Source organism: Mugil cephalus, chromosome 19, assembly GCF_022458985.1.
Source record: "Mugil cephalus isolate CIBA_MC_2020 chromosome 19, CIBA_Mcephalus_1.1, whole genome shotgun sequence".
NCBI lineage: Eukaryota > Metazoa > Chordata > Actinopteri > Mugiliformes > Mugilidae > Mugil > Mugil cephalus.
The window spans coordinates 6,849,995-6,873,992 of record NC_061788.1 but is presented as its reverse complement, the minus strand read 5'-3'; the positions used below and the strand labels follow the sequence as shown (position 1 = coordinate 6,873,992).

Genomic DNA, 23,998 nt, shown 5'->3' with positions numbered 1-23,998 from the left:
CCGGTATATATCTTCTAACTATATATATCTTTTAACACACCGCCATACCGGTGTATTTGATTATACAGCATTAGGAACGTTGCATCGTGCAACGCTGTTTCAGGCTTTTCATTTATGGTGCGTCACTGTGAGGCACGGTGAAGGTAAAGTAGTCCAGAAAAAAAAAAAAAGGAGTTGTATCTGTTGTTTCGGTTTAGAAAAATCCATCGTCAACCAAACAACCATTTTATGCAAGTGTTGTCGTGCTACAGTTGCATGTTGCTCTACTTTTTATGCAGGGTTCTCAAGTTGTGAGACACACACATTTCAGTAACTTCACACCGCACCACAGTTCTCACTCTGAGAAGTGATAAAACCCACCGCACATTAGTAACATGAACTGTACACAAAAGAGATTAGTAATATATGAATGGAAGTGGTGATGGCAGCCCTGCTTCTTGAATCAACGACCTACCAGCCAATCAGAAAATAGCATTTGTAGTTGCCAGGTGAAATGGCAGCAGAGTAATGACACCTTCTGCAAATGTGTGCGACCGCGTCAATATGTGCTAAATGGTGCACACGCAAAGAAGAGCTTTGTTTATTTATTTTTTTGTCCTGAATGCAATAAATAAAACAATGATAAATTATCTTTAACCACATTTCACCTTCATCCTGCTCAAAAAATGATTTACGCAGTAAAAGTTTTGTATTTTGACTGTAATTGTCCTCACTTCATTTGAATCACGTGTGACTCTTTGTAAACAGAATCATTTTCTGGGGCCATGCAAACATGTTTTACTACTAATGTGAAATTATCCTACGATATTCACTCATCATGACAATAAAATAGTTAAGTTAGTTAATTTCAGGTCTTTAGGAGACGCAATTCTTCAGGTTAAAGCAATTAATTATTAGAAACAAGTTGCTGATTTTCCCAAAAAAAAAAAAAAATCACTGTTTACACTTTTATTTACACTTCAATACACTTAAGTATTTCTCCTCTTTATTTCTTTCCCAGGCTTCAGTCTGAGGTGAAGCTCCAGAGGCAGCATCTGTCCGACTCCCAGCACCTCCTCCAGTCGCTGCGGGTGGAGCTGCAGGTTTATGAAAAGATGAAGACAGACTCCAACAAACAAAATGGTACGGCACCTTTTTTAGTTTAAGAAGTCTTCTCAGATGTTTATGTTGCAGTTACGATTCTTGCAACAAAATTTTTATTTTTACTTTGTCTGTTTGATTTTCTGGATCAGGTCTCATTGAAGGTGAACAAACCAACACTTATTGTTCTGTCTCTAGAAAGTGGAAACACTAAACACCATCTTCTGAATGATACTAGATTTTATTTTGTGTGTGTCCAAGATACACTGATCAGGCGTAACAATATGACCACTGACAGGAGAAATAAATAACAACACAATGTTTAAATTCACTAGATCACAAACTGATCAAGTACCTGTGGGATGAACTGCAACAAACCTGTTTGCAGAAATGCATGTCTGCTATTTTTTCATTCATTCAAATACCTGCTCCTGCGTTCTGCAGAATCTAGTGGGACGACCCAGGAGCCCGTCCCCGCCTCCTCGTCCTCCGGCTCCGTGGACCTGGGGGAGCTGCTGTCAGAGATCAGACACCTGAGGCTGCAGCTGGAGAGGAGCATCCAGACCAACACGGCTCTGAGGCAGCGGCTGGAGGAGCAGCTGCTCAGAGGCCCCAACCGCTCCGAAACCATCAACATCAACTACCTGCTGTCGTCTCCAGGTAAACACGAGGCACCGCGCCGTGACCTGACACACACACGGGGAGACACACGGAGGACTCATGTCTGCTTTTTATATGTTTGTTCCAGATGAAGGCGGCAGGTCTCCGGGTCGTGAAGGCTGTGACACTCTCCGTCAGTCTTTCCAGACTGAGCACACCAGTGTCCTCCATGGTAAAAACGAACCCTCACGAAGCCTGTGCACTTTAAAAAAAAAAAAAAAAAAAACTCTGAGAGCATCTTAAAACACCAGCTTCAATGCTTTCAGAAACGAGGCGTCGTGCTCAGTCGGAGGTGGACGGCGGCTCCGTCAGCAGCAGCTCTGGGGACAGCGTCTCTGGCGCCCCCTCTCGGCTGGTGCCGGGACACCGGATGTGGGCCAATCGCAACGGGCGCCACATTTTAGGTTTGATCGAGGACTACAGCGCCCTCCGCAAGCAGATCTCAGAGGGCCGCAAGCTCTCCCTCAACATGGACACGCAACTGCAGGACTGTCTGCACACACTCAAACAGCAGGGCGTCGACAACAAGGTACCGACACGTGCATTTGACACATGAATTATAAACTAAACCAGCAATCAGAGTTAATCTCACTGAGCTACGTCTTTGTAGGTTATGGAACAGCAGCATCTGAAGAGTCTGTCCAGCAGCATTAACACCATGCAGCAAGTCTTGGAGGAGGCTGGTCGGCTCCTCAAGCTGGTGTGGAGAGTCTCTTTGCCAGATGGTAACACAGCAGGGGACAGCGCCGCCAACCAGCAGGTAACGCACAAACACACAAGAAGAATCACTATATTTAACGTATCTAATTAAAGATCCAGGAACCGAATCCCTTTTGTTATCCTCCAAATCAGGATGAGCTGCTGAAGAATGAGATCGCCAGACTGAAGAGCAGGCTGTCGCAGCAGGAGAGGATGCTGAGCGGAGCCGTGAAACGTCTGCGCAGCACCAACCAGCTCAAAGAGGGGATGGAGAGAGTCATCATCGACCAGCGTAGGAGCTGCTTCTTTTACTTTTATTCTGTTTTAATCATTAACGTATGTGAGAGATCACGTGAGGCTTCTCAAATGTGAAGAGCTTCTGTGCGTTTCTCAGTTTATTTTATAGACTCAGTAAAAACCATAAGTAATAACTGATGTATTAACTGATGTAAATGTATCGTCGTTCTCCCGTGTAGTGTCTCTGACCCATGGAGTCCTGAAAAAAGCCCGGGGGAATTTAGAGGTGAGTCGACACAAACGCCCACTTTAATTAGATGTCGTATTGTCCACGGTGGTAAATCGTCCTTCAGTGAATCACTCTTCTTCTCCTTCTCCTCCTCTGTTAAATAACGGTAGACAAATTACTGTAGCCTCTTTGGCCTGAAAGGCCTGTCTGGAGGACCAGATGAAGGTCAGTGTGGCTGAGCTGCACGCGCTCAGAGTGATGCATGATTTTTGACCTGGTTCCATCTCTTGCATGAAGCTGAAACCTTGAACATTGATGTGTCATGAGATGTGATGGTTTTCTTGAGTTCCCTCAGCAAAATGCAACAGTCATGTTATCGATCCTGTATAGTGTGAACGTAGGATACTTAGGTACAAACATCGAGAGCTTTTTTTTCTGACTGACTCTTGTGTAGCTTAAACATTTAACATCAGCTCAATACACCTTTTTTAATCATGAAGAACTGTTGCTTGCATGGCTGACGTTTCCTATTGTTTACACTTCTGTTCTTAAGTGGCGGCTGCATTCATGTGTTGAAACCAGTCACGGTGCACAGATGTCACTAAAGGCCGGGAAAGTACCCGGGGAAAAAAAAAATGTAGCTCCAAGAACTGAGACAAAGTCTCTGCATTCATAAATGATGATGCATGAAGATCCTTTCATAGACACCTTTAAAGGAACAGTTTGACATTTTGGGAAAATATGCTTATTGATTATCTTGCTGAGGTTTGTTGTCAGTGTTTGTTAAATATAAATCTGGCACATGTCACCTTATCATGTTTAAACTACAAAAACTTGTTCTTAATGAAACTGAAAAAGTTAATGGGAGGTGGATTTGTTTTTGTTCTCTTTTGTTTGAATGTCTTTGATATCCGACTCCTCTCAGCAAGATGCTTAATAAGTATATTGCTCAGGATGTTTGATGCATGCATCTGGAGGCAAACTCATAAAAGCTTTAGTATTAAAATAAATAAATATCATTATTGGTGGCAGCTGGTTTTACGCCTGAGACCAAACACAATAAAGTGACTCTGCAGCTTGTTGAAACGTGTCTTTTGTCTTTCAGGAGGTCCCGGTAAATGGTCCGTAGAGGACACAGCAGCCAGACACTCGGACTCCTCAGACGATCGGAACAGCGACGGCTTCTTGCACTGCAGCTACTGAAGCTGCAACTTCCTAATTTTTATCGGCTGCCTTTCTATTCTGCTGTTGAACTGTCACCTTATCCCACTTTTTTTTTTTAAGAAAAAAAAAACAATTAATTGCACATGCCCTGCCTTTAATTAGATGTATTTTAGGTACTGAAGTTGTAAAAGTATTTTTTTTCTTTTAAGAGAATGCCTTTTAAATGTAAATAGTAAGCCCTGTGATTTAAATATTTCCCTTTTATATTTTACATTTAAAAACAGGAAATTGTATTTTATTACGAACTCAATGTTTTTACCTGTCAGTTAAAATGTATTCGCTGGTTTAAGGATCTACAGCATGTCCAAGGAATTATGTTAAAATGAAGTAAAGAAAAAGGTTAAATGATGAAATGAGTCTGCAGCGTTTTTTTTTCTCAAAAAAGAAACTAACTAGAAAGTGTGGTACAAAAGTCCCTTTATTGACATATACATTTTTTTTTTCTTCTGAAGTACAAATCTTGGCTGCCACTTCAAAACGTGTACACGGAAAAGCACAAATAAGAAAATAGCAAAGTTCAAGATTTTTATTTTAGAAAACAGCTTTACTCTTCTACTACACGCAGACATTGTACATAAAAAGGCTTAAGAGAAGTTGCACTTGAAACATGTCAGGTTGTTGTTGTCAAAGTGACCTATAAAACTAGGTCTGTGAAAGGTGGAGCACAGTCACCGCGTCATGTGACTGATGTTTAGTAGCACCGAGGTCTCTACAGGCTCTGGTCAGTGGGCGGCTTCTCATTGACCTTTTAAACAGAACTTTTTGGTTATTAAATGATATATTATTATAGTAAACACTCATTCTAGGTCACATTTGTTCAGCTTGACCCTTTGATAACCTTTTAGTTACTTATTCAAAAACGTTGGCTTTGGAGAACAGTATTTGTTTTGTTTTTTTTTGGGGGAGGAGAAAAGAAAACTACCCATGTCTGAAATGTGTCCTGTGCTGTGGATCCACATCTATCTCTGCACGAGTCTCACGAAGGCCTGAACGAGCTGGATGAACGGCTCCTGGCCCTCGTGGCTGGCCTTGGAGCCCGGGGTGGGGGGCTTGGACTGAGTGGAGGGGAGGATGCCGCTGGCCGGGGACGACGGGGAACCTCTCCTGAAATGACGGGACAGACTGGAGAGGAGCGTGCTCTGGAGAGAGGAGGAGAAAAAAAAGATTTTAATTACATAATCATGGCTTAAAGTGTCTAGGAAATAATAGTAAAAAAAATTTAAAAATCAAAATTTAAAAAAAGAAAACTTGAGAATAACAGTTTCCCTCTACAAATTAACACTAGCCAATCAGAAGTAGGGCGAGGGCTTAGATCCAGCTGCAGGTGATGCTGCATTCAAGACAACTTGGGAAAAAAAAATTAGCTCTAAGTTGTCAAATTCTAAAATTACTGCTTCCAAAATAATAAAAAAAAGATGCTGCACATGTTTTAATGTTCAGCAAAAGGTGACAATATACCAAACTTATTCTTTCTCCTCTGAGTTAACCTGTAACGTGAACACTGATATCAGAAGTCTGACATTTCCGAGATGGAATATAGAATTTCCAAGTTTTTGTGAAGGCATCATCCAAGTAGTTTTTTCATCAAAGTCACTGTTATCAGAAAGTTGGAGAGTAAATTTATGACGCAAAGAGAATATGTCCTAACTACAAATAAAAGACTTACAATAGTAAAAATAATAATATTAAATGTTAGGAGTTTAGAGTTATAATATCATCTACAGTTGTTTTTGTATAAATTGAAACTGAATTAAATGGTTAAATTGTGGTTAAAATAATTCCACAAATTTAACCATTTAACCAATTAGCTTAATTATAAAAACATTTCATACACAACATTGCAAAAAATATTGATATTTTTTCCTTATGAAAGCACCTGTAAAAACCCATAATTCACTAGACCTTCAAGCATTCATTTTCTATCTGTCTGTAGATTACAGATCCAAGGCTGCTTTAAAATTTTGGCTTAATTTAAAATGCTTTTGTATTCTCTAAAACATGATGAGCCCAGAGAATAGACGGCGTTTCATTAGTTAATGGAAAAAGGGTCAAAGTCTTAGAGCCGGTAACTGGAGACACAGCTCAGTCCAAATAAACCAGTCACCGTGTTTATTTAAATGACTGAACACATCGACCACCGTTTTTTTCACATTCATCCACTAACTAGTTCTTTAAAGTTATGAGGATCACATCATTGTAGGCTTCGGTCTTTTGCCGACAGTAAAAGTCGTTCATTACGATGAGAAATGATCCTTTCAAACCAAAATAAATAAAAAAGAGCCGTGGCGCCTCACCAGCTCGGAGCTGAGCTCTTGTTTGAGCCTCTGCTTGTCTCGAGGGAGGATGGAGGGATCTTTGAGACACCGGACGGCCTGAGAGATCAGCACGTAGAAACAGTTCTCCATGGTGAACATCAGCAACGACCTGAAAGAAAACACAAAACAAGTTCACAATGTTCTTAGCAAAACCAAAAAATATGAACTAAAATGAAAAGTTTGGTTATTTTTGGTAAACTGACCCACACTTTTATTGATGAACTAAATAATATTTAACGTCACAGTCTGATAAAGATAATAGAGAAACAGAAATAAGAGTTACTCACTTCAAAGCTTGGATTTCCTCTGATGAAGCCAGTGAAACGATGCTAAGAGACGCCGGCTCCTTCTTCTTCTCCATCTACAAGCCAAAAAAAACAAAAACAAAAACGATCAGGAATCTAATAAACGCTGAGTGCACCTGAAGCTACTCTGTTACTGGTCGTACCTCGCTCAACATGCTCAGGGCCACGTTGATGGTGGCCAGCAGCGTCCCGAAGGAGGGAGCCACGTCGGGGTCGAACGCTGGAGTAGTGAAGCTGAGCACGAACAGGGTCCTGTACTCGGCCAAGTCCATGCACTGACGCACAGGGAGACACACAAGCAGCATTTCATTCCTGTTCCTGTATTTGTAGTTTCACGTGATAAAAAAAAAAAAGAATTCTTAGATTTATTTTGGAGTCTCTGAGCAGTCTGACCTGGTCCAGGAGAATCTGGCAGCAGTCTGGAGTGAAGTGCTGCAGAGTCGCCAGCGTTTTGCTGAGGATCTTCAGGAGGCTGCACTGCACGGCCAGCAGCGCCTTCTGCTCCGCCTCCTCTCGTTCACCTCCACCTGCTGCTGGTTTGTTGAGGGCCTGAGGGGCCCGCTGGGTCCTGGGGAGAGGACCGGGGGGCAACGTCTCACCGTTTTTAGCCTGGGAGGATTCAAAGAGAAACTGCATCATTAAAAAAAAAAAAAAAGAAAAAAGGTGAGAGTAGAGAGAAAATGCTGGTTTCTGACCTGGAGGTAGTGATGGAGCATCTTCTTGCTGTGGAGCAGGTAGGTGCAGGTCTGGCAGAGATAACACAGGTTTACCTGCAGAGAGGAGACAAAGAAACAATAATGATGAACTGGATAATGAAAAACAACTGGTGTCGATTGATACAGAAATATCGATACTTACGATACCAGATCTTTATGCTCTAAAATCAATTCTTAAATCAAAATATCGATACTTCAATGATTTGAAGTAATGTATGAACACAATTAAGTTTTCATTTTATAGTAGTTCTTAACAATTAACTAATAATTTATTTTAATTATCTTATTATTTTACTTTACTATTTTTTTTTGGAAACAGCATTTTCACAAATTTTGTATAATTGTGTCTCTGTTTGGTTTTTCTGTTTTTGTATCAGCTCAGCTACATAGTAAATGAGGCCACTACCTCAATATACTTCAGAGTTTAAAATAAATAAATAACTTCTTGTATTCTTTATGAAGCTATGATTGGTTTACCAGACACATTAGAGAGTATTTACACAAAGTATCGGATTGGTATCACCGATACCAGCCTGAATTCTACCCAGTATCAGACTGTAAAGTAAATCCGTGGTATCGATCATCGCTGTGTTTTCTTTAGTGTTCTTTCTGGACTTGCCTGAACATCTCGGAGCAGTTTGGGGAGGTGGAACTGCCACTCCTTACAGAAGCTCGAGAGCTGCAGCAGGAAACCAACCGTGTGATCGGCCTCGTCCAAACAGGACAGACTCTGGACCGTCCGCACGGCGTTCAGACACTGAGCAGGACAGAGAGGGAAGAGGGGGAATAAAACTAAAGATGTCACCTGGACAAGAATCTTAGAAAAGCAGAGGTAGCTACAAAAAGGGATGGGTATCGTTAAAGTTTTATCCGATAGTGGTGCCAAACTGGTACTTTTGAAACAGTGTCGTGATTAAAAACATACATAATAACGATGCCTTTTAATTTATAAGGTATTTTGTGATGTGCAAGTTGAACAGAATATTTATTTAAATAATAAAAATACAACTAAGTCCACCAAGTACAATATAAAATAATCAATAATAATCAATCATTTTTTAATCAAGTTTCAGGCGTTAGACAGGTTGTTGAGTTTGCATTTTCTGAGGTGAAGCACAGTCAAAATTTTGACAGTTTGGTGCATTTTGAAGGTTCACTTTAAATTTTGCAGGTGCATGCATCGAATGCAAAAACTGCCGTGATATCACATGTAGCATCGGCACAACAATAGAGCTAAGGAGGTGCCAAGTACAAATTCAGTGGCACCAAAATGAAGCACCCAAATCTGCACTGCTTTTCGGGTTAGGGTTAATATCGTACCCATCCCTAGTGACAGAAAGTGATGATGAAAACAATCTTATCAGACTTTTCTTCCAGTTTTAGCATCACCTTTAGGTCACTGCAGTCATCATACCTGTAAAATGCGTTCTTGATGCACTCCCACAAAGTCCAGGGCTTCGTTGACGAAGTTGTAGCGTAAAGTCTTGAGCAGACTCTCCATTAAAGACATACAGAGGCGGTAAACCCCCGGCCAGCAGGCGGAGTCCTGGGACTTACGGGCGAAACTCTGCTCGGGGACACGGACAAACTCTGTTACTATGTGGTAATAAAGCTCCACCAGTGACACTAATAATGCTGCTACATGCAAAAAAGAAAAATGTGAAAATAAATTTCTTTTACCTGTGACGTCCCGTTTGAAGACACCTCATACACACTCAGCAGAGGCAGGCAGATAGTTTGGATGACTCCGGCTCCAGCAACAGCTGCTGCCCCCTGGAGGAAAGAATGAAGAAATACTTAATATTTGACAGCTTGCATTCAGGTAAAATAAGAGCAGCGTGTCCGTGTTTACCTGAGGAGTTCGGGCCAGAGTGAGCAGCAGGTGAAGAGCAGCCTCGGTGAAGTAGAGGTTGTGTTTGGAGCGCAGGCTGAGCTCCACAGCGCTGAGCACCGAGGGCAGGACGGGGACCTTCCTCATCACAGACACCCAGTGCTCGCCGTCCTCATCAGTGCGACACAGCTCCTTCGCCAAGTGGAGCGCCAGCACACACACCTGATGATAATAAATAAATAATAAAGTTTAATATGCGCTTTCACACATTTCTCAACGCTAATATCAAAACGTCATCACGTTGTCGCATTTAAGTGAAAATAAAACACTCACCCCGTCTCTCTGGTCCTTCTGCGGCCCACGAGGAGAGTCCGTCTCCATGCTGTCCTCGTCCTCCACCACGTCCCCCATCTGGCTCATGTGACGAGTGCTGTCAATCAGCGCTAGAGCCTCGTCCTTCACCGTCTCACACACGGACATCAGCAGCTGGGGCAGCTGGGAAATGTCCCCACCTGAAATAATAATAATAATAAAAAAAATTAACTACTTGATTCAAACATGTGTCCTACATTTTTTATAAGACACACAAGCTTCTTACCGTTGAGTCCCTGAATCTGCAGCACAGAAATGAGAGCGGAGAAGACTTTGGCTTTGGTCCTCTCCATCATCTGCTGGTCGGCCTGCAGGACGCTCTCCAGGATCAGGGACAGCGGGGACAGGATGTCTGGAGCGGCTGCTACCACACTGGAGACAGACAAGCAAACAAAAGGTTTATTTATATGTCAAGAGTCCCTCAGTGGTTTTGCTTCTGTGAAAAGAGGGCACACCTCCTCCACTGTTTGAGCAGGATGAGCAGCAGAGTGGCCATCATGGATCCAAGACGGAGACAAGGCACAGACGAGGGCGTGGTCAGCTGAAAGAGACAGGAGTAGTTAAAAGGTTAAAAAAAAAAAAAAAAAGAGCAATGGATGGAGGAGAAAGGACCACTTATTTTATATCACTTACAGCAGCTTTGGTCCCATCCAGGACGTCCATGAACAGCTTCAGCTTGGTCGCGTCCTCCGTTAGCTGCATGACGTCAGACTGAAAACATAAAACAGGCGTCACTGACTCACATTCCTCTGTGATTCTGAGATTTAACAAGAAAACATTATGGATAATACCACATCTCAGAAAGGCCCACGGCCAAAAGCTTGTAAGTGTAGCTTAGCATGAAGATAAACAGCCTGGTGTTGGCTAAAATCTGTCGACCAGCACATTTAAATTTCAATAAATAACACACATTCCTATATTTATCTTAGGCCAAAAGGCCATTCCAACTAATTATAAAAACATAACTCTTTACAATTAACTTTAGTTTTAATTAGAGAACTTTAGAGGCTGATGGATTTTCTTATTTTTGCATCAAACCAGGCCCTTATGCTAAGCTAACCTGCTGCTCACTGAGTATTAACTATCCAGATACAAAAGTGTAAATTATCCAACTGTCCATAAAAAAAGGCAGTAAAAGCAAATGCTTAAACTTTTCTTTTACGACTGGCTGACATCAACAAAACCAATAGTTTATCTCGACGTACATGAGTTGTGGAAAGAATTAGCAGCATCCGCCAAGCAGAGATCAACATCTGGGTCTCTGGGAAGTAACAGATGCCTTCCTCCTCCATCTCCGTCACGTGACAGACCAGAGACTTGACGTACTGGGACCAGTACTCGTAGCGCCGGGCGTTGGAGAACTTCTGAAGCCCGTCTTTCAAAGACTTCTCCAAGGAGCCACTGCAACATGCAGGTGAGATTTAAGTATTAAATTTATGTGAATACGAGGAAAACTCTTATCACGGCACAGGAAAATTACCTGACAACGTAGTAGATCTCAAGGCCAATGATTTTCATGACAAAAGCGCAGGTCTCCAGAACGCAAGGCTGAGGACAAATAAAGGGTTTATCTGTTAAAACATCCCCTGACATCAAGTTACTCATGTAATCAGTGGAGGTAAAACACAAAGTAAAATACCTCCGTGGTGTCTGACGGTGGGGTGAGGGTTCCAAACAGAGGCGTCGTCAAATTCTCCCAAAATCTGTCTCTGTGTAAAAAAATGGAAATTGAGAATAATCATCAGGCGCCATTTTTATTTTATTTTTTAATAAACATCCATTCTTGTCTGAGAGTGTGTGCTTACTTTGTGCGCAGGACGGAGATGGCACTGTCCCTGCGATCCTGCCACAGAGCGAGGAGGAAAGCCAGGGCGGCTCTGTGGAGCAGAGGGGGACACCAGTACTTCCCCTGCTGTTTGGAGTCAATCAGGTCCAACACCACATGAAGGCAGCTCCACTCACCGAGCAGAAACTCCTGAAAGGTAAAAAACAACAACAAAAGTAAGTAACAGAAGTAAAAGCAAATTCACTTCTTATAATTCACACACACCTTTGATCCCTCGTTTCCATCTTTCACTTCCAGGTTGAGGAAGAGCTCAATGAGACCAGGCTGGGTTTCCACGGCGACGGTGAGGAACTCAAGGATCATGACCTTGATCCTCATGTCTTCAGTCTTGCTCTGCAGCCGGGTGAGGAACGCATCCCGGATGGCGGCTGCATCGCTGCCGAGGCAGGCGTAGACGGACATAGGAGCCACCTGGAGGCGACGACATTCTTTTAGAGCTGCGCCGAATAACCACTGAGCTTAAATATTAAAAACTGCAGGTGAACAGCCTCACCGTGGCGAGCCTTTTAAGAAGCTGGATCGCGAGCCGGGGCAGCGCTGGATCGTGTTTGTGGTAAATGTATTTGGCCAGGACGACTATGAGGTTGTTGCCATGGCCGCCGTGCTGCGTCAGCGCCTGCTCCAGAGGGGACACGGAGTCGGAGGGCGGCTTGAGACGGATGACGTTGTTCGTGACGGAGAAGGCCAGTTTGACCGTCTGGATCAGGATCTGACCAGGACCCTCTGAGCCACAGCTGGACAGAATGAGAAAGGAAACACAATAAAACCAATAACCAATGAGTTTATACAAAAAGATGGAACCTTTAGAGCAGGGCTATTCAACTACAAATTTAGTTGAGCCAGATTTTAAAACTGAGAAAAACTGCACCTTTCAGCAGTCAATAATGACAATTTTCAAAGAAGTATAATTACATAACTAGTGCTATTTATTCATCACTATCTTTCTTCACTACTCATGCATTAAAACCAAAAGTGCACATTTATGATAATAAAATAGTTTCATTTTTAATAAAATAAACATATCTGATATATCTTTGATAGAAACATCAAAAACATCACCATGTTGGGTTGTGCTTTACTCCGCCCACACCTGGATGCTCCAAATATGGGCATGAGGGTCATGTAGGGGCGGAGCTAAAGCAGTCTGGACATTGAAACCTGCCCACCCAACTCACCGCTCCGCTACAGTGTTAGCTCAGGCTACAGAGCTTGGCTAATCGCGTGTGCTAGCAGTTGGCTAACAGGGTGCAGATGGTTTTCATCTTCAATTTAACAAAGACATACTTCTTGAGATTATAAAACGGTTTGTGTCAGTAGTTTAATGAATAGACCAGCTTTAGAGCCATCTATGAGGGAGGAAAAAAAGCATCAGACTGTTCACCTGCTGGGCTGCGCTGCCAGGACTACATCTATGGTGTCCACTCCGACTCCCATGATATTGACGACTGCCTGTCCAGCTTCTGTGTTTGCCAGGCTGTAGATACACAGAGACTGGAGGGTGGGGGTGCTGCATCAAGGCGGAAAGACAGAAATAAACAAAAAGAGGTTACAACCAATCGGCCACACATTTAGGACACTTGTAACCTGACTTATCCTTACCTGCCCTGGTCCTCTCCCTCTGGGCTCAGGTTGAGGATGGCATGGATCAGCTCCAAAATAAGACAACCTACCGCAACGTAGAGAAATCAAGTTTTAGTCAGATTTAATAGTTTTCCACTTCAAAAGGGGAAAGAATGAATGATAGTGCTCTCACCGATCCTCTCTCTGACTCCATAGGTGTTGTATCGCCACTTATGATACGTGGGCAGCATCTCCTTCAACACCAGCAGCACACAGGGGATCAGACCTTTGTTCTGAGTGCTGCCAAGCTGACCCTGAAATGATCATAAATACATTTATATCAACACATTATAGCAGCAGGAGATTTATTTTTTTTCCTTAAAGTCTGCAGTTACCTTGACTAAGGTTGTAATGAGACGAAGGAAGGCGATGGTCACAGCATACTCCCCTCTGGGCTGCTCAATCTGCACCAGGAGGTTCCCATAGTTTCCTGCCTTCATCCCCTCAGCACTAGAGAAAATACATGGTTTTGTTGGGTGTGTTTCTATTTATTAAATAAGATTCTAAAAAAGAAAATATTAAAGTTTTTTTTTTATTTACCTAACACACTGAGACATGCTGGTCAAAGGGTTGGATGCAAAGGGGAGGAAACCAGTGTGGTGAAGACTGGACCACACCTGGAAGGTAATACACAAATAAATAAAGAATGATTCAAGACATAAATCTTTAATATCAGGTTTTCTGCACGTCTGAACAAGTGAAATTTAAGACTTTTTAAGACCATTATGGGTTAAATTTAAGACCTACAAGAAAATCAAGTTGTTTCTATTCGAATGTTTGATTCAGGGTCTCATCAAACATGAGGACGTTTGACATCACAACTCTTTTATTAAACTCTGAACCCTGTTATGTTTGCAGTTCCACTTCCAGGTCTTATTTGCAGTTTTATTTCTGGATACTGCTGATAGTTAGATTTCATATAGAACTACACAGAACTAACTGTAAACACCACCAACACAAACAAAATGCAAATGAAGCGGTAAATGGGCGTAAGGATTTAAGACTTGACTAAATGTAATTTAGGACCTAAAATGCAAAATCTGCTCATATTTAAGACTTTTTAAGGCCTTGAATTAGGATTATCAAACTTAAGACTTTTTAAGACTCCACCCTGAATATTACTTAACGCTTACACTGGAAGCACACTCACCTTCCCTGGCATCCTTGCGGCCAATACAGAGAGGCAATTCACACAGGAAGCGATCACATCCACTGGAGGATTAATGACTGACGTTAACCTGAAGAGAAAAATCCATTCTTCAGTTCAAATCAGGAACTGTCCAAAGGAATATCAGTTTGCCGAGTGTCTCCAAAAAGCCAGCTCACCTCTGTAGCAACATGTAGATGCGTGAAGTGAGAGGCAACAGACAATCAGACACGGTCCAGTCTGTGCTTATGATCTTATGGACCAGATCCAGGATGGGTTTGACGCGGGCACAGTGAGCTATAACGTCTACAGAAAGAAAAGGCACATGAACGGAGACAGATTATTAATTCTGAGAAGATCAGTGATAAGAATTAATACTTGATGGTCTCTCTGGCTGTTGGATGAACACAGGACTGGACGTTAAGATGTTAGAACGTTGGGTGAATGAACTCAGTTATTTTTACCGTGAGAATTAAAGAATAAGGGATAAACACTTAAAAGCACACTAAATCCACGACTGGAAGTAATCCCCCATCAAATACACGGTTTTCGAGTAATGTTACTAAAAGCTCTAGGATAAATTTTAAGCCCCGACTGCGAGGACGATTGCTGATTTCTGTCTTTTCAGAGGAAAACGCAAAACTAGAAAACCGTTTGAGGGAAGATACAAGTGTCTCTTGTACCTGCAGTTGAAACGACGTGGAGCAGCATCTCCACCTCACAGGTGAAGAGAGTCCAGGAGCTGTAGGAGTAGTCCCAGCGCACCACGTAGCCCTGCTCACCTCCGATCATCACCTGACCCAGAACGCCCTGTGGCATCCACAGGTTAGTCTGCCCTGTGCCTAATGATAAAAGACAAAATAGTTAGGATGCACGTACACTGTAAATAAAGCATTTCTGCAGCTTTGGTTGTATTTTAGCTCTGATCAGAACTTAAACATCTCTAACCGAGAGGGTAGAGCAGTTTTGGGGTTTGTCTCCTCCACAGCGTCTCGTCGTCCCTGGAGACGATGTCGTTGGGCTTCTGTTTGTAAACTTGTGTGTAAAATGACATCTTATCCAAGAAGTTGTACACCTGCCACACAGAAATATATCATTAAACCCTTTGCATAAGGATGAGTCAGGTGTGTGTATAGATCTGTGTGAAATGAACCTTTTTAACCGTCGACTTGTTTGACAGCAGAGCAGTCAGAAGCTGTAATAAAGGTCCAATCTTATGAGGGAACATCCCGACTGCACTGTCCAGGATCATCCCCAGCCCCATGTTTGGTTTCTGGATTTTTAAACATAACAAACAAGAAATTATGTAAACACTTATTATAAATTTCTAACTGTAACAAAACCTTCCTATCTGCCTTTTTTTTCTCACCATCTCCCAGAAGACTTCAGCCAGATTGGGAGCAGAGAGGACCTCACAGGCAGCGTCAACCAGGTGGGAGCACTGCGTCGCCACACCATCACTCTGTGACACACATCAGAAGAAGGAGGCAGGTAAGCAACATAGGTTACACATAGAAATGTAAAGATAGAGATATGTGAAAATCAAGGTGCGGTACCTGTAGGCTTTCTTCTTCAAAAGAGGTGATCACAAATGAGAGGAGGCCGTATATACACATTTTTGCCGTGCTTGCTGTACACTGTAGAGAAAGAGAGTTTAAAATTAATTCAATATAACAACAGATATCTTTATGTAATAAAACATAAACAAACATCTTATTTTATTTGCTGAATGTGATGTAACCCAGATTCTGACCATTAAACTAGCGCGGTGCGATACATTTCTCCGGCAGAAGGTTTTCATTTTAACCATCTCATTAGAGGCTGATTTAGAAAGTGATAACATTTAAAGACCTGGCAGGAAAAAGTCAGAAGCACAGTTTTACAGCCTCCACTGCTCTGTGGCCTTTGATTACAGGCAGGGTTATGACTTGCGAAAATGGCATGTTTCTTCCTTAAGCTGCTGTTTAGACGCAGCAGCAGGATATAATTTAAGGAGGGAGGGTTGAACCTAAACAGAAACGATTTTAATAGCTGCAGCAGGACCGTATATGTCTGATTTTTTTTTGGGTGCATTTACTTTCTTCATTTCAACCCAACCCACATGTGAATCTATGATGTCTTACATTGTTCCCTGAAACTCCAAGGCCTTTAAGCATCGTTGAAAGGTACTTGAACACCCCCAGCTGCAGGGCGGTGTTGCCTATCCTTCTGATCACAGGGCTGGACTCGTCTGGCCTCAGCGTGTGTCTCAGCAGGACCCAGGCCAGCAGCACCGGTCCGTGATGAGGGATGTCGCCAAAGGTTAGCAGCAGCTGATCCATCTCCTGGAAGAGACGGCGAAAATGACATTTAAAATGACAGCTCCATTGATTTAATTCAAACTGGTGTCTAGATTACGTGCATGGAAATTAATAGTGCAAGCCAAACCTTAATGACACCAGGAGCACCAGAGAACTGGTGCTGTTCTGTAGAGTCCTCCAGAGCACATTTGTGCAGAAAGTCTATGTCCATTCCTTCAACCAGGATAAGAGAACTCAAGTATCTGAGGAAAGAGAAACATAGGATGAAATATTAAGCAATGTTTGCCAATTGGGTTTCAACGATTGGGGATCTACTGCCAACAAGAAGTGCATAACAGAAAAGTCAAACATATGTTAGAGATATTTAGACAAAAAAAGGTTTTAAATTCCTTATGCATTTATGTTAAATAAGAACAAACAAATATTCTTTATGGTTGCATGAATAAATCCTTGATGGCTCAGTGGACACACACCATCTATTTTCCTTGATGCTACACAGAGGCAGGAGTTTCATTAGAATTCATTTGAAGCAAAAAGTCTCTATGGTGCACTTACCCGATCCGGTCGACCAGCGCGTCCATGCTCTTGTCCACTAGGTGTCTGTTAGTCTGCCTCAAACCAAAGCCTTCTTCTTTGAACATTTTGGTGAAGCTCAGTAGGTCGGACGGACTCATCTCAAAGTAGGCATAATACAAAAAGATGATCTCCAGCAGCAGAGACTGTTCTCTCAGACACTGCAGGAACCACCGTGACACCTGCCTCTCCGTCTGGGGAAAAAAACATTACACACTATTACTATGCATCCTACAATGAGCAAATTTCAGCAGCAGCTATGATCAAACTTGTGTTTTCACCATGAGGTTTCCATGAGTTTCCCATGTTGGTGCCTCTGCTTTGAAGAGATTCTCAAACTGTGACTGGTACTTGCTCACCAGGTCCTTCTCCAGCTTATTGACACAGTTACTGTACTCAGCCTAGAATAAAATACACACAATCAGGGTTACAATACGTTACACAAGCAACAACAACTATTTTTGTTCTTTAATTATCTGACGTAAAATGCAGGTGTTTCTCACCCTGTAGGGATGCCGCTCATCCTGAAAGTATGTCAGCAGGAGTAGGACACATCTGAGCAGACACATGCGCTCCTCATAGTAATAGTCGGCGATCTGTGAAAACAAATAAATGGGCAGTCACGCTTACTGGATTAAACACATGAGTGTAACAGTCATGCTGAATCTATTATAGGAAAGTAGCTGGTTGACCTTCAGCAGTAGTGCCTGGCTTTGCCGCTCATCTTTGAGAACAACCTGTAAGGAAAACAGCGTTATTATCGAACGGCTTCATATTTCCAACAAATCTTTCACAAAATAGTGAAATTAATTAACTGCATTATCTGACCTTTAATGAGTCACGGGTTCCTCTGTAGTCCTCCTGTAGATAACACTGTAAAAGCTGCACACTTTGCTGCTCATCAAGATTCTGTAACAGTGATAAAACATTTAATCACTATCAAATCACCATGAAATATTTCACCAAATAAAGACTGAATTCTACATTAAAAAAAAAACAAAACAAACAATGCAAAACAATTCTCTTACCAACAGTTTACTGATCCTCAGACCAAAATCCTTCAATGGCTGTGCGACATCTTTGTTCTCCTTCACTTTCGCAGCAGAGGATGAGCTAAAACCAAGGATGCTTACAATTACCCCTTTGGTTATGAATAGCAGTATATTAAATGAGACAAAAAATCACTACTTAGAACTATACCTGGGTGGCTTGTAGTAAGTGAGTCCTTGATGCAACCTGTCCCAGTGTCTGTCCAGCTCTGCCTCTATCTGAGCCTGTGGCATCAAAGATTAACACCAAAGAAAATCATTTTCTCTGCTACTGAGATTGCAATTGAGAATTATTAAAAAATAACAGACTATGTGGTTTTAGGTTGTGGTGCAACAGTCCTGCACACAGGGTAGATACAGTACATGACAACAAGAGTTAAGAAGACATACCGGCTCCCTCAGCGCAGATCTGCCCAGTAGTATGGTCCATAGTTCTCGAGAGCTCCTAGAAACATTTAGTATAGTTGTATACAAGCTGTGTATATGTACAGTACCCAAACAAATACACAAGAATACCGTATGAAAGCACAATTTGTTCTAGTAAGCAAATTAGGCCGTGTGATCGGACACACTCAACCACAAGAAAGCAAGTAGTTTCTCATCTGAAAAATAACAATAACATGTGCCAATGTTGTGAAGTAAATTTACATATATCATGACAATTTCTCACTTACATGCAGCAGCAAGATGCTTCAACTTAAAAGCTTATAGAATAAATTAGATGTATAGAAACAAATAAATGTGTTGAAGGCCTTACAAGGACTCAATGTGTTTAATGCGTTGCTATATAAGATAATAATATTTTATGTTTGTATTTTAACCGCCCTCCTTTAATATTATTCCTCCACTTATTTTGCCTAACAATGATTAGTTAATATTAGTGGCATACTACCAGGCTTAATGTTGAGTAATTGTTATTTTCTATTCAAAGTTGAATAAATATATTCAAATCTCTTAAACTTATTCACTTCTTTATTGTTCCATTTCCTAACAGCAACGTTAGCTTCTCCGTTAACCTGCTAATCACCAGTGATTAGCATTAACGGTCACTGGTGCTAACTGAGAAAAATTTCATTTCGTTATAAACGATGAGTTTATACTACAATTATCAGAGTTACCAGAGAGAAAAGATTTCCCAGCGGTGTCATGCTGTTGTTGACATGCGGCTGACACACCGCGCTACTGGAACTCCATTCAAATGTTTAGCTGTTAGCACTCGCTAAGCTACGTTAGCGTGGAGCAGGCAGTTCAAAAGACACGCTGTAAAAGACACGCGTGGCTATTTGTCTGACTAAAGAAACAGTCGTGCTGTGTGAAAATAATTCCTCGCAGCCAAACACTTTAAAAAGTGTTTTAACAAGGTAGACTTTAGATAAAGTTTGCTGTATGTGCCTACCTGACGCTCATCTCCGATTCCGCCATCTTCGCTCCTGCCATGTGATTGGCTGTTGGGCTGCCTCGTCATTGCAGACGTAGGCATTCTCTTCTTCGTTGCCGGAGCAGTGTTCGTTTTGATTCTTCTTCGTGAGAAATCTGGCATCCTGCATTTTACTTTACTGGCATCTTCCGGAGTGAAATGGAAATAACGACATCAAGTCAGATCGTTTCTTAAATTATTCGTTAGCAAAACGTTAATTTACGTTAAAAACGTTATTTTTTTCCCCCATATGTACATATAATTCAATATTTTTTGTGTGTATTGTAATACGTGAGATTAACCTTTTATAAACAGACACAACTGTGATTATATCATAAATAATACAAGTGCAATTTTAGCTAAATTAAAAATATGTCACATTTAAAGTATACACAACCCATAACAACAACTCGGAAGTTTTATTAAATATAAAAAAAAAAAAAATAAGCGAAAATTACACCTTTAAGATATATGTACCACGTGACCCGGCTGTCAAACATGGCCCCCTCCTACTGGGTGTGAGAGGAGCGACAGCTGACAAAGAAAAGCAATCTTTCCTAATAGGACTGCAGCGATTAACAGGACGTCCTCGTCCAGATAGCACTGCACTTATGTGGTACGTACGCTTGTCTTTGTTAGCCCGTATTGTCCCTTCATACCGCCAGCTGTTTGTGCTCTGTGGCGTCATGCTACCTCCGTGGAGTCAGCTGTATTTTTTGCTGTTAGCTTGATGCTGTCCGAGGTTGCAGCATCCTTGGCTCACAGAGACGCGTACCTCCCTTTTACTCAGCGCTATCCGTCCGCACTGGACTTTACTGGCATGGATGTCAGAAAGGATAGGAGATATTTTTTTTCTTTTCGCGTTATGTTATACGTCCTTATGTGTTAACAGCCTCCACATGTTAGCCCAGGCCATTTGATAAGCATTGCAACCCCCACAGGAACAAAAGGTTACAGCCGATGTGGAGAGGTTAGCTTGCGTTTCAAACATGTGCTGTGCGAATTTCACACTGACTGGGTGAATGTTCATTGTGGCCATAGTTCAGAAGAGGAAGCAGATAAAGCATGGCCAAGGTTCAGAGTCAGAGCAAGCTGAAGTGATTCATAGACCTTAAATGCATGTCTGGTGTTATTCTATTTCCTCTTAAATGGTAACTTTTCTTTTTTTTTTTTACCCTAGACATTCATAGCAAGTGACAAGTACCTGCTAAATGATGATGTGTGCCAGAGGGAGGAACTGACGGGAGAAGACCTTCACCGTTGCAGACCATCTGTTCAGATCTTCCGTCCTCCTTCCCTGTGAGCCCGCAGCCCGCAGCCATGCAGATCAACCCAGCGCTCGTGGAGTCCACTGTAGTTTTGGCGGTGGTGCTGTGCGTCCACATGGCGGTCTGGAACCAGCACTCCTGGTGCAGCATAGCCCTCTTCATTCAGGCCTTCTACGTACAGCACAAATGGGACCGTCTGCTCAGGTCGGGGGGCGCCGTTTTCCAGTTTCGTCCTGCGGCGAACAGCGGCATCGTCCCTGCCTCCATGGTGATGCCTTTACTGGGCCTGGCGCTGAGAGAAAGGTGCTCCGCCTCGGGGAATGTCTACTTTGAGCGCTTCTCTATGGTGGTCACCATCACTGGCATGATGCTAGCTCTGTTTCTGTCCCTGATTGCACTTGGCGTCACAAGGCCGGTGCCCACCAACACTTGTGTGATTGCAGGAATGGCCGGCAGCGCGATTCTCTACACGACCAAGCAGACGCTGACGGTGTCCGAGGTCATTGAGGTCTTGGAGGTGCTCTTGATCTTCGTCTACCTTTGTCTGATTGTGCTTTACTTGCTGCCGCGCTGCTTCACGCCGGGAGAAGCGCTTCTCATCGTCGGCGGAATCAGTTTCATTGTGAACCAGCTCATCAAGCGCTCCCTGAACCTGGCGGAGGTCAAAGGTGAACCCGTGAACTATTTCCTGCCGGTCGTAGTGGTCGGCTCGCTGCTGCTGGGCGTTTTCTTCGCCCTGCTCTTCTGCTTCATGGAGTCCGAGACTTGGGTGTCGTCACTCTTCTTTCACATGATGTCAGCCGTTCTGGGTCTGGGGATCCTGATGCCGTGGCTCTCCCTGTTCATCGGTCGGCATCCCATCATGTGGCTGTTGGACTTCGTCACGTTAAATGACAGGCGGCTCGGCCTGCTCGGGTACTGGGTGTTTCTGGCCGTCGTGGCCACTTGCGTTGTGTTGCATCAGAACTATCAACGCCAGTCGGGCTCCAAGAAGCACCAGGCCTCGACCGTCGTCAGGAAATATTTCCATCTGATTGTAGTGGCCACGTACGTGCCCGGGCTGATGTACGACAGGCAGCTGCTCCACGTGGCGTCTGTGGGTTGCTTGGCGGTTTTCTTGTTCCTGGAGTACGTGCGCTACTTCAGGATCCGGCCTTTTGGTCAGCTGCTCAGGCAGTTGCTCACCTTGTTCCTGGACGAGCGAGACTCTGGACCTCTCATCCTCACCCATGTTTACCTGCTGCTGGGAATGTCCCTGCCCATTTGGCTGTTTCCTGGACCCTGCGCCCCTAAGGGGATACTCCCCGGGGCGGGTGGCCTGGTGCCCTACGCAGGGGTGCTCGCTGTGGGAGTTGGAGACACTGTGGCGTCCGTGTTTGGCAGCACCATGGGCGAGATACGCTGGCCTGGCACTAAGAAAACCATGGAGGGGACCGCGACATCAGTTTTTGCCCAGATCATCGCCGTGGCCATTTTCCTCATATTTGACGGGAGCATCAATCTGAACTCCACCTACTCGTGGATTGTTGGCTCCATTACCCTGGTGGCCATGCTGGAAGCGTACACCTCACAAATAGACAACCTCCTGCTCCCGCTTTACCTCTTCATCCTGCTGTTGCTTTGAATGGACAGATGGCACAAACAGTTCTCAGCCCCTTCTGGAGAAAATGTCAACAAAAAAAAAACAAATAAATAAATGTAGGAATCGATGGAGTTCATCAAAAATAGGAGCCATGTTCACTAGCACAAAAAGAGAGTAGTTAAACACAGACAGTAATTATATCAAACCAATGTAAGGCTTAAAATAAATATTTATTGTACTACTTGGCAGCGGACCGTATGTCGTTTTAGTATCAGCTGCTGTAAAGTTGTAAAATTCCTCAGAAATGTGAGTTGCTAAATATTCTTCGAGCTCGGTGACGGCGGCGGCGTTTGCTTTCCGTCCTGTCCCTGAAGTTCCCCGGCCGCCGACACCGACGGCTCCTAAATTATGCAACGGAAGATTGGGTTTAGCAAAGCGGAATAATGTGTACGTGTAGAGCAATCTCAATCGTCAAAGAGGATTTTCTTGGAAACAGATATATGCCTTTGTATTGCCTTTGAAGAACATTATTTAAAGTTACCAGTATGTCTCTTTCCTAATCAACCTTTCTCGCTCTTATTTCTTCCCTGGTTGCAATACGAAGGACCTACTGCTGAAAGAATTTGCCTTAAGGAGTATATTTTCTATCACACATGACCTACTGTTGTAGAGGCCGTAGATGAAAGCATGGCAGCCCCTGTCGACTCTTCTTTATAAGGGCTGATTGATTTGTACTTCAACATGGCAGAAACTCACTATGCTCCTGCATGACACTAATGTGAAATCCAGTACTGTAACACGTATGCAGGTACTATAGGGTATATTTTTGTTGGATAAATCTACATTGCTCAGTGTTTCTGTGGTTTGACGGGGACCCTCTTAAAGGTTAACTCAACATGTACATTTCCTTGTGATACTGAGCCTTCAAACCGTACATATTTTTTGGACACTGTAGATATGCTTGGGGCACTATATGAACAAAGACCCTTTTCTTTTTCTTGGCAACTTTTATCAGTGACCTCGAATCCTGACATCTTGTTTAATGTGCTTTGTGTGTTCTCATCATTCTCAGTTTATAACCCAAATCGTGTTTTCCTCACAAATCTATTTATTTATGTTCATCTTGGTGATTTTAATTCATGTTGTGATGACCATTCATTAGCATGACCCTGCTAGTATCTCGTTTTTGTCATCATCCTTACATTTGGGAAAAGAAAAAAAAAAAAGTATTACTGCATGTTGAGTTCTTTGGACGAGAGAGATAAAACTGATCTGCGTCTCATTCGTTCATTTGTTTACTACTGATTTGAGGATCGAAAACTGCTTTCTCTCATTTGATTTCAAAATGAACTGTGGTTTATAATGATTTTCCTTTGTCTTAAAATGAACATACTAGAAAACAGAAATGCTTGCCGTTGTCTCAGCCAACAGGATGATATGATATTTATTATTTGGACACAAATTTAAAACAAGAATAAAGATGGTTGGTGACAGTGTTGGGCGGGAGGGAGACGGCAATGCTGAATAA

General features: G+C 42.7%; 3 protein-coding genes across 11 annotated transcripts in view; 2 read left to right on the top strand and 1 right to left on the bottom strand.

Annotated features, from left to right (window-relative positions):
• Nucleotides 1-4,482, top strand: part of cdk5rap2 (CDK5 regulatory subunit associated protein 2) — a 30,711-nt gene extending 26,229 nt beyond the window's left edge. For 7 of the 8 annotated variants that reach the window (XM_047569160.1, XM_047569161.1, XM_047569162.1 and 4 more), the window contains 9 exons: nt 1,001-1,122; nt 1,525-1,740; nt 1,829-1,912; nt 2,007-2,269; nt 2,351-2,500; nt 2,593-2,731; nt 2,916-2,962; nt 3,076-3,130; nt 4,011-4,482. In XM_047569160.1, coding sequence (XP_047425116.1) covers nt 1,001-1,122; nt 1,525-1,740; nt 1,829-1,912; nt 2,007-2,269; nt 2,351-2,500; nt 2,593-2,731; nt 2,916-2,962; nt 3,076-3,130; nt 4,011-4,108 — 1,174 coding nt within the window. In that variant the 3' untranslated portion in view covers nt 4,109-4,482. The remainder of the gene's footprint in view (nt 1-1,000; nt 1,123-1,524; nt 1,741-1,828; nt 1,913-2,006; nt 2,270-2,350; nt 2,501-2,592; nt 2,732-2,915; nt 2,963-3,075; nt 3,131-4,010) is intronic. The other variant, XM_047569159.1, reaches the window with a different exon arrangement.
• Nucleotides 4,483-4,529: 47 nt separating this feature from the next.
• On the bottom strand, nt 4,530-19,712 carry nup188 (nucleoporin 188). Of its 2 annotated transcripts, XM_047569164.1 has the most exons (44): nt 19,600-19,712; nt 18,594-18,648; nt 18,355-18,428; nt 18,183-18,267; nt 17,983-18,063; nt 17,847-17,891; nt 17,658-17,750; nt 17,436-17,555; nt 17,137-17,348; nt 16,709-16,823; nt 16,405-16,605; nt 15,838-15,918; nt 15,651-15,743; nt 15,435-15,554; nt 15,230-15,356; nt 14,965-15,123; nt 14,461-14,587; nt 14,285-14,372; nt 13,675-13,751; nt 13,470-13,584; nt 13,268-13,388; nt 13,114-13,180; nt 12,896-13,021; nt 12,008-12,248; nt 11,719-11,925; nt 11,474-11,643; nt 11,308-11,377; nt 11,149-11,216; nt 10,874-11,069; nt 10,302-10,379; nt 10,124-10,209; nt 9,895-10,040; nt 9,630-9,808; nt 9,318-9,518; nt 9,146-9,238; nt 8,880-9,032; nt 8,085-8,222; nt 7,445-7,519; nt 7,143-7,358; nt 6,893-7,024; nt 6,732-6,805; nt 6,424-6,553; nt 5,052-5,268; nt 4,530-4,874 (listed from the first exon to the last, which is right to left on the bottom strand). In XM_047569164.1, exons 1-43 carry the CDS (start codon nt 19,638-19,640, stop codon nt 5,089-5,091), a joined length of 5,256 nt encoding a protein of 1,751 aa, XP_047425120.1. In that variant the 5' UTR covers nt 19,641-19,712; the 3' UTR covers nt 4,530-4,874; nt 5,052-5,088. The 2 variants fall into 2 exon arrangements, with proteins under 2 accessions (XP_047425120.1, XP_047425119.1); XM_047569163.1 differs by having other exon boundaries at nt 4,530-5,268.
• Nucleotides 19,713-20,094: 382 nt separating this feature from the next.
• Nucleotides 20,095-23,683, top strand: dolk (dolichol kinase). Its single transcript, XM_047569303.1, has 2 exons — nt 20,095-20,236; nt 20,801-23,683. The coding sequence occupies exon 2, from the start codon at nt 20,941-20,943 to the stop codon at nt 22,510-22,512; it is 1,572 nt and encodes a 523-aa protein (XP_047425259.1). The 5' UTR covers nt 20,095-20,236; nt 20,801-20,940; the 3' UTR covers nt 22,513-23,683.
• The last annotated feature ends 315 nt before the right edge of the window (nt 23,684-23,998 follow it).